The sequence below is a fragment of the Xenopus laevis genome, chromosome 3S (assembly GCF_017654675.1).
Source record: "Xenopus laevis strain J_2021 chromosome 3S, Xenopus_laevis_v10.1, whole genome shotgun sequence".
Classification (NCBI taxonomy): domain Eukaryota; kingdom Metazoa; phylum Chordata; class Amphibia; order Anura; family Pipidae; genus Xenopus; species Xenopus laevis.
This window is the reverse complement of record NC_054376.1, coordinates 64,458,496-64,468,417: the sequence shown is the minus strand read 5'-3', so window position 1 is coordinate 64,468,417 and position 9,922 is coordinate 64,458,496. Positions and strand designations below refer to the sequence as shown.

At 38.1% G+C, this 9,922-nt stretch overlaps 1 protein-coding gene across 3 annotated transcripts in view; it reads left to right on the top strand.

Annotated features, from left to right (window-relative positions):
* Positions 1–648: 648 nt before the first annotated feature.
* Positions 649–9,922, top strand: part of irf5.S (interferon regulatory factor 5 S homeolog) — a 17,426-nt gene continuing 8,152 nt past the window's right edge. The window contains exons 1-3 of one of the 3 annotated variants that reach the window (XM_018255681.2): positions 649–971; positions 3,737–3,836; positions 9,769–9,922. The exon at positions 9,769–9,922 is cut by the window's right edge and continues 99 nt beyond it. In XM_018255681.2, the coding sequence (XP_018111170.1) occupies positions 9,848–9,922 (75 nt within the window). In that variant the 5' untranslated portion in view covers positions 649–971; positions 3,737–3,836; positions 9,769–9,847. Of the gene's footprint in view, positions 972–3,736; positions 3,837–9,766 lie in introns of all 3 variants that reach the window. The other 2 variants (XM_041588435.1, XM_018255682.2) reach the window with 2 other exon arrangements.

Sequence of the window (9,922 nt, the reverse complement as noted above, 5' to 3'; positions counted from 1 at the left end):
AATGAGTCAGGGAAATCACCCATTCGTGTTTTCTCATGTTGACGGGGGATGGCCAGGAATGTATGCTTCTCATTCTTTACCTGTTTACAGGTTGCACATTGCTTTCCCAATGTACAGGTAATATGCTTGTCATCATTTACTCTCATATAGATTGCATATTTCTTCCCCTTTTCCATATACAGGTAATATCTTTTCATCCGTTACCTGTTTACAAGTTGCACATTTATTTTCATTTGCTTTCCCCGTATATTTGTAAAATGCTTTGTATTCTTTACTTTCATATTGGTATGCACGTTTCTTTTCCTTTCCCCAGGTAATATGCTTTTCGTGCTTTGTCAGTAAATATGTAGCACATAATTTTCCCTTTTGCCAGGTACAGATAATTTGCATTTCATTATTTACCTATACACAGGTAGAATATTTTTCATCATTAGTTGCATTCGGGTAGCAGTTTCCTTACAATGTATCTGTGTATAGTTAGTTATACAGATGGAACATGTATCTGTGTTTGCCTGTATGGGATATAAGTGTTCTGCTGTACACAAGCACTAGTGTCACAAGGCTCCCAGGTGCTGCAGGAAGGGAGGGGTTTGTGTCATTGAAGCCAAGCCTCGCCCTCCTGCTCTTTCTTTGCAATGTAAAATTTACAACCAGGAAGTGCGAATTTCTTCCCCCTCCTCTGCTTTCACAGCTAGCTTCTGCTTTTTTTGTTTATTTTCACAGTTTCCAGCCCTGAATTCCCACCCTCCACCTTCACTACAAGGTTCTGACACAAGCCTCGTGTTCATCCTAGACCAGTATAAGAATCACTGTGGCTATACGCCACCTATTCTGCAGCCTTCCAGAAGGCCTTCTGTTTTGCTGGTTGTTTTGGCCCTGGATTGTCTGTATGTATTATAACAAGTAAACTTGGATAAGAACATATTTATCAACTCAGATCACCACAAAATCTATAGAACTGTGCAAAAAAGGTAGGTGATTTTATCAATATTTTCCTTTTCTGTTTAATATTCATATACATCAATGTTTTTCATTACCAGTTACGATCTTTCAAGATTCTCTGATATCTACATTTGCTTAAGTCAGCTAATATATTATCGCTTTCAGATACAGGTATGGGATACATTATCTGGAAGCCCATTATTCAGAATGCTCCGAATTACGGAATGGCTGTTTTTCATATACTCCATTTTATCCAAATTGTAAAAATTATTTCCTTTTTCTCTGTAATAATAAAACAGTACGTTGTACTTGATCCAAACTAAGATATAATTATTCCTTATTGGAAATAAAACCAGTCTATTGGCTTTATTTAATGTTTATTTTTTTTAGTATAATTTAGGAATGAAGATCCAAATTATGGAAAGATCTGTTATCTGGAAGACCCCAGATCTTGTGCATACTGGATAACAGGTCCTATACCTGTACTGAAGGTATTTGCAAGGAAAAATCCTGGCAATAAATATTCCTGGACTGACTAGCAACCTCTTGGCCTTTTACTTTAGGGTACCCACGGCTTATGGCTCTTATTACTGATGATTATTAGAGAATGCTGCATTGTCTTGATGTATATGCTCTAGAGATGCACTGAATCCAGGATTCAGTTAATGAAACCATAATGTACTGTTGTGCTGTATTGGTAGAACTGGTACATTTGCTTCAGAAAGACTACTATAGTTTATATAAACAAGCTACTGTATAGCCATGGGGGCAGCCATTCAAAGCTGAAAAAGAAGCAAAGGTACAGGATACAGAGCAGATAACAGATAAGCTCTGTAGTATACACTGTGATTCTTTAGATTTTATCTGTAATCTAATGTGTATCCCGGGCTTGAATTGGTGCCCCCATAGCCACACAGCAGCTTGTTTATTGTTGTATTCCAGTAGCAAAAACATGTTTTACCAGTGCAGGCAACAGTACATCCGATTGTCATGCCTTCAAAACACTTTAATTTATTTGTGTTACTGTTCCTTTAATTGACCATAAATCTTAACATTTTGAAGATATATAAGTGAGATAAGCTAGGGTGAAGTATCCTTATCTTTTATCCTTATCTTGTGCAAGTTGGTGCCTTCAATTAGTTTGTGCATTATGGAAATACACTACTACGCTAAGAATGGCATAGGGAGAGTCTCCTGTGCAGGTAGCCTAGCATTATACAGTTTAGCCTCTAGTTGGCATGATGTTCTGCCAATGTGTTTTAAGAGTTTGGTGTTCTACAAGTTCCTCAAACTATCTGGGGGGATGATCTTTCTGCTCTATTTTTATATTGAAAAGCACACTTCCCCTAGTTACTTCCCCATTACATTCCACTTGTCATTCTTCTGAATCACTTGTAATTTTTATTCAAAGTCACTTTGGTTGAAAATTAGTTCAACTGGTTCCTTTTGTACAACCGTGAAATACAATGTTAATATGCCTGGTAACTAATAATGCTGAGGACACTAAGCAGATACCCTACCAAGCTGAGCATTATATGGGGATTGATAACATTGGAATGTACCAATTGCAATTGGGGGGTCATTTACTAACTATCAAATTTAGTTTTTTTCCAATTATTTCTAAAGATTTGTGGTTTTTCTATATTTCTTAAAAAACTTTAAAAATTTGAGATTTATTAAGTGGAAAACAAACATGGGGGTTGTTCACCTTCCAATAATTTTTTTTCAGTTTAGTTGTTTTCAGATTGTTCATCCGTAATAAAGACCATTGCTTTTCATATTTTTTTTTTTTTTTTTTAGCGTTTTTCCCAAAACTGAAGTCTAAAGTTTTATGTTAGTGTCTCGGCCTGGCAGCACAGTAATCCTGGAGCAGATTCTGAACTGTTACATTTGGATACATTTAGTGACTACATGAGTTAATATATTAATCAACAGTATCTGTGGAATATTAGCAACAATTGTATCAATTCTAACAGCTGCCTTTAACTAAATCAATTTAGAACAGTTAACAAGTCGGTGACCCCCCTCCCAGAGCTGCTTTGGAAGGTGAAAAATGAAACTTAACACTTCAGTATTATAAAAATTATCACAAATAGAAAGTAATTGGAAGAAGTCTTTATTTCTGGTGAACTATCTGAAAATCTAAGGGCAATCTTGAGATAATATTTTATGGGAATTAATTTGCCTTAGTATGCAGCTAGATGCAGTTACAATCAGACAAGGCATTTTATGTTATTTTGTCTGGTCACATTAAAATGTGATCCTTAAGGGAGAAATATACCCTTAATAACCTAACTCTTTACTTACCCCTCCGTGCAGATTCTGTCCAGCTGAGCTCCCAGGTGCCATCTTGAGCCGATTCGATAATCTTCGGAATGAGACCGGCTCTTCTGCAATTTTCGTGAGTTTTGGTGCATGCGCAGTTGTCGCGAAACAGAAAATTGTTCTAACTGCACATGCGACGATTTGCCGGTCTCATTCCAAAGATTACCGAAGAGAAGAAGATGGCCCTCTGCTGGACAGAATCTGCATGGAGGGGTAAGTAAAGCGTTCTGGGAATTTGCCCGGGGGCAACTAGACTGGGGGGGGAGGGAGTATGTCTATGTAGGGTAGGGTTTTTTTTTATTTATTAAGGGTTTGTTTCTCCTTTAAGTTGGCCTGCAGGCCAGACCAACGCATATGTTATGAGTGGCTATATGCATGTGTGGCCAACCATAAAGTGCATGGTACGCTAGGGTTTGCAGAATGGAAATCCTATAATGTTGGATTTATAATGGAAACCTTTTGTATGCAGTCATGGGAAGTGGTTATGCGTGATCCTGAAAGAGGAAGGAATAGAACATTTGTCATATTCGAGAGGAGAGCTTGTGTGAGGAAGTCTTGTGGAGAGCTTGGTAAGTGAGAGTGATGCTAATGAAATTCACTCTAAGAAAATTGAAGGCAGTGTAGTGATTTTCAAAAGAAGGAAGGTATAGCTGACTTATGAATAAAAAGACATCTGACAGACAAGCACTGGCAAATTGGGATGTTTTTTTTTGTGGGTTATTTTTTGGGGAGAGGGGCTATGTCATGAACAAAATAAACCAATTAAATTCTTGATGCTATCATTTAAATAAAAAAAGTGTGTTTTCCAAACCCCCTCATGCCTAAAGTGAGGGTTTCAAATCCCTTCCTTCTCCCTATGCCTAGAAGAGTTCAGAATAATTTGTGTGTGAAACAAAATTGTGTCCCTAGACATTGAAGTTTAATTGAAGTGGGTGATCATGCTTTTCAACCCACCATTTCATGAATGGGTGTTCTTTATGGAACAAGGTGCCGAGATCTTTCTAAGTGCACATACTTTTGTTTGTTGTAGTGGGTGCTTAAAAATAAATGCATTTATATCCCCTGACATATGATCATTTAAACTCATTTAATAACATTCTTTATACCTGTTTTGTCCTCTTGACTTGCTAAATTGGGCCATTCTATAACATACTAAAAATTAAACAAAAAGGGATTTTCAAGTAATCAAGCTGTATTGGTGCTTGAATTAAAACTATACCCCAAACAGTGTAGGTGTTTAAAAAATATATTGCATAAAACGGCTCATATGTAAAACCCTGCTTCATGTAAATAAACCATTATAATAATAACATACTTTTTTAGTATTATGTGCAATTGGTAATTCTGATTTCGTTTGGGATTCAATCCAAAAAAATTATGGTGTACCGCTATAACATGCACAATAAAATATATCCCCTGTGATAATTATTATATATAATGCACTGCTCATGATGGCTCACTGGGTAGCACTTCTGCCACTACAGTGGTTAACTATTGTAGAGGTTCTGAAGCAAACACACTAGTTTTACCAGTGCAACACAAGTACAGTATATTTTCATTTCTTTAAGGTATTACTGTTCATTTAATTGGCATCTCACTAAATTGACTATAGTGAGTGTGAATGTGATCAGGATCTTATGGGCAAATCTAATAAATGGAGCAAAGATTGCCATAAATCTAAATACCTATAGCAACCAATCAGCAGGAAGCATTCACTAGTCATCTGTTCAAAAACATCTTATTGGTTGCTATGGGTTACTGATTTTAAGCTAACTTAAGGTGGCCATACATGCTACAATTGCGATCTTTCCCACAACCATTGGTCGTAAAAAAGATATTTCTTCCACTCTACTAGCGTTAAGAGCTGAATCGTCATATATGCAGGTAAAAACAAAAAGAATTCTCTAGCTGATGATTAACGTTATAATGTTGGGGCACCTTTAAAGGTGCTCGATTAAAATTTTCATTCTTGCCTGATCGACGAGATGACAGATAGCCAAGGGTTTTTACTGATACTGGTCACCTTGTCTCCCACAACAGATGCACCTATTATTATACGAAAGATCTTTTGTACGATAATATTGGTGTGTCTATGGCCACCATTTCTGCCTTTTATTACATATGGGAGTGTGATAGTAAACGCCACTGGGGCAGGGACTGATTTGAATGATGTATAATGTTTGTAAAAGAGCTGCAGAAATGTGTTGGCGATATATAAATAACCGGAAATAAATAATAGATGTATTCATATTGTCGCCAACCCATGAGAAGTCACACAGCAAATTGTTCCATGTGCCATTTTACTTAGGGTTTGTATTTATTTGAGCTGAACATTTAGGATTCATCAGTGAAAAATTAAAACTGAGAAAGAAAAGGAGGGAAATAGTCAAAGGAAGATTTTTTTTTTTATAAAAACAAGTTTGTAATTATGCATTTAAACATAAAACAAAACACAGACATTGCAACAATATTACACTATAGTCTTAATTGAAGTCAGTGCAGTAAGCAAACACAGAAGATTAGGTTCATACCCATGTCAAGCTGGTTCAAAACACTTGAGCACTTTGTACTATTGGACCGGAGGAAGGACGCCTGCTCACATGTTAAGCTGATATTGAACAGGAGGGGCTTCCATCAATGGGTCTTGTTACATGATATTTTGCAGAGCTCAAGAGTTCCACAAAGTTTCACAAACCAGGGGATTTTCATATCTGCTTTTAGAAGCTCATTGGAGGAAGATAGGATTTCCCCTATACCTTGTGCCTGCTATGTTCTTGTACCGCAACTGCCAGTAGAGTTGGAGTAAAGGCACCTGGTATATATAACGGTTCACTGATTGTATTTGATGGTTGGGCAATTGAGATGTATAGAGGCTTCAGGTTTAAAGAGGAACTGTTGTGACGCTCATAATAAGCTTCCATCTCCTGTAAATAAGAAACTTCTAAATATAATCACTTAAAAACGCTCTGCCATTTTTCAAAGAAAATTAGTTACTCTTCGTAATCCACCCCTTGGCAATCTACAAAGCTGGGCCAAGAGGTAATGGCCTGCTTGGCCCCACAGCACCCACTTTTACTTTCCTCCAACTGGAACTTTCAAGCTTCTACAAAATAATGCTAATATTGTGCATCCTAAATCTAGGTTTCATTTTGTTGTTAAAGTCGCGTGGAAACAGCTCCTCTCCTGTTAACTGTGCAGTATCCAAGTCATATTTAGTACTTTTACTAACTAGCATAATGTTTTCTATGGTCATATGGCCTTGATGCCTGCCTGGTCTTGTTTTTCAATTTAAAAAAACTACTTTGTACTGTTGAAAAATAAATTGTTTTCATTATTTTCTATATTTTTCTCTTAATAGCAAGAATAATGCTTAGATGTTCTTCCCATGCATTATAATTTTCCCAGAATCACCCACTTTTTACAGCTGCATTCTCATTCTGCACAGTCATTTGTCTAATTAGAATATCCTGGTTTTGGCACAGACACCCCAGGTTTGGTTAATGAAATAATCAAAGTCCAAAAATCCAACCTTTCTTGTAATTTGGAATAACGGTCCATATGCTACTGGAAAAAATTGTATTGGTCGATTTCGTCGACAAAAGGCAAATGTATGCACTTTGACACTACAATATGTGCACTGACACGTCATGCTGTATTTACCCGACAGAGAAAATTCATGTGTAACACGGCCTTAATGTTCTTAGTAGTCTTTGGAAACAGTATCAGTGCTGCAGTAATTGTAACTAGTTTTACTTTAGAAAGGACAGACCCATTTTAGGAAATATGGAGAATTATACATAAAAGTTTAGTATCCTGCAAATTAGTTCCCTTTGCCAAACAATAGTAATATAGTAAGTTAGGTTGAAAAAAGACACATGTCCATCAAGTTCAACCCTTTAAGTCTTTATATAACCTGCCTAACTGCTAGTTGATCCAGAGGAAGGCAAAAACCTGTTTGAAGCCTCTCCAATTTGCCTCACAGGGGGGAAAAATTCCTTCATGGCTGCAAGATGGCAATTAGACCAGTCCCTGGATCAACTTGTACTATGAGCTATCTTCCATAACCCTTTATTCCCTCCCTTACTAAAAAGCCACCCAACTCCTTATTGAAGCTATCTAATGTATCAGCCATCCCGTCTGATTCAGGGAGAGAATTCCACATCTTCACTGCTCTCACTGTATAAATATTTAGCCAGAACCTCTTTTCTTCTAATCGGAATGGGTGCCCTTGTGTTAGCTGGAAAGACCTACTGGTAAATAAAGCATCAAAGAGATTATTATATTATCCCCTTATATATTTATACATAGTTATCATATAACCCCTTAAGCGCCTCTTCTACAGTAAGAACAACCCCAACTTGGGGAATGTGATCCCTTAACAAGCCTTCAAATAATTTGCCCACCACAGATGTGTGAGATCGTATTCCCTTTTTAAATATAGGAATTACATCGGCTTTCCTCCAATCCACAAGTACCATACCAAATGAAAGAGAGTCTGAGAAAATCAGAAATAGAAGCCAGTGTAAAACTGAACTAAGCTCTCTTAGATCCTGGGTGTGTATTCCATCTGGCCCTGGTGCCTTGTTCACATTCATTTTTATTAAAGCTTTATGAACCATATCCTGAGTCAGCTACTGACTAGATTGAGCTGAGCCAACAGTGCAGCTATGAAGTGAGTCTTGAAACTCCTCTATTGTATACACTAAAGAAAAGAAGTGATTTAGCCCATTTGCTTTTTCAGTATCTGTTACAACCATACTGGTACCATTATTTAAAGGAACCACATTGGTACTTCTGCATTTACTTTGTCAGGAAATAAATTGAGAACAGGAGCAATATATTATTTTACATGACAACCATTGCTGTTCTGTGTTTTCAGCAGACAACATCATGCCTCAATCAGTACTCTGAAGGGCAGCCCTTAAAGGAGAAGGCAATTAGCACTTGGGGATGCCAAAAGTTAGAAACCCCCCAAGTGATATTTACTTACCTGACACCCTGGGCCAGTGCTCCTAGCAGCAGAAAACTGCACCAGCCCGAGGTTATACCAGCGACCACGGAGTGATCCTCTACCTGCTCCTTCAGTCCTCTTACGGCTGTGCATGCGCCGTAGAGTGAAAGGCTGAACTTTAACGAAAAAGCCAGCTATTTTGTTCTACTGCGCATGCGTCTGCCCTGGGAAATTTGAAAACCAAAGAAGCAGGAAGAAGATCGCTCCGTGGTGCTCACTGAAAGAATCCTGGTCTGGTGCAGATTTCTGCTGATAGGAGCACCGGCCCAGGGTGTCTGGTAATTAAATATAATCACTTGGGAGTCCCTAACTTTTGGCTCTTTTAAGAAGCAAAAATGAGCTTTTCTGAAATTATTTGTTGTCCCAGTGTATATTTGTTTTTTGTACCAAACACTAGATTATATGACATTATGGTCAATATTACCCTGGGGTTCAATCACTAGCACATTTGCTATACGTTCTGAGTCATTAGATCTAGTATAGCATGGTATCTGGTTGGCTCTTCCACAACCTGTGCCATAAACAAGTTTATAAACTTGTTCCCATTCACTGTGCTGGCAGCCTTTTCTGTTTGCATCATGAGCTTAGCCTCCTCCTCCTGTTCACTTCATTGGGGTCTATATCATACTCTTACACTTAATTAGCTGGACTCTTTACAACCATAAGACTTCAGCCCCCTCATTTTCTAACATCACCTCCTCATTTATATAAACTTTTAAATCCTGCCTAACAAACAGACATACCCCTCCTCCTTTTCTATTGCCTCTGTCCTTCCGAAACAAATTATAACCACTAATGTAAATTGCCTAGTCATGCGACCATGTTTTGGCCACACCAATCAAATCATATTTCCCCTGCAGCGCTAGCACCTCCAGCTCTCCCATTTTACCAGTCAGACTCCTTGCATTTGCAAACATACAATTAATACTGGTACCAAACATGTCCCCCCCACAGTACCCCCAACTAAATCCCCTCCACCATTTCCTTTCTGTGCCCACAACCTCATCTAACTTGTCTTCCATCAAATCCATTACTGCACACCCCCCCCCCTCTATGCCCAGTGTAAAATCTCCTCCAACCCTCTAGCCATCTTCTCCCCAAAGCAGCTGCACCATCATCATTGAGGTGCAGCCTATCCCTGGCAAAGAGCCTGTAGTCAATTGAGAAATCAGCCCAGTTCTCCAGAAACCCAAAGCCCTCCTCTCTACACCAATCTCTCAGCCACGGATTAATCTCCCCAAGCTCCCTCTGTTTTCTTAACATTGCTCATGGCACAGGTAATATCTCTGAGACAATTCCCTTCTATTTGTGCCTTTTTAAAACCCACTATTGTGACTATGTAAGTGTAAAATGACTAACATAAAGATAAACATAGCCCATGTTCCCTGTGAAACACTACTGAAGATTCAGTAATATAAATATTAATTTTTTTTATACTATTTTAACTGTCCTTTAATGAGAGCTAAATAAATTCTCTCTATATAATCCAGGGAACAGTCTAATGAGACTGAGACATCTGCATGATATAATGCTAAACCTTGTCTAAAGATTGCTGTGTGATAAGCAGAAATGAACTCTCATCATCGACGTGTACGACTAAAGCCATGGCTGGTAGCACAGGTGGACAGCGGTCAGTATCCAGGA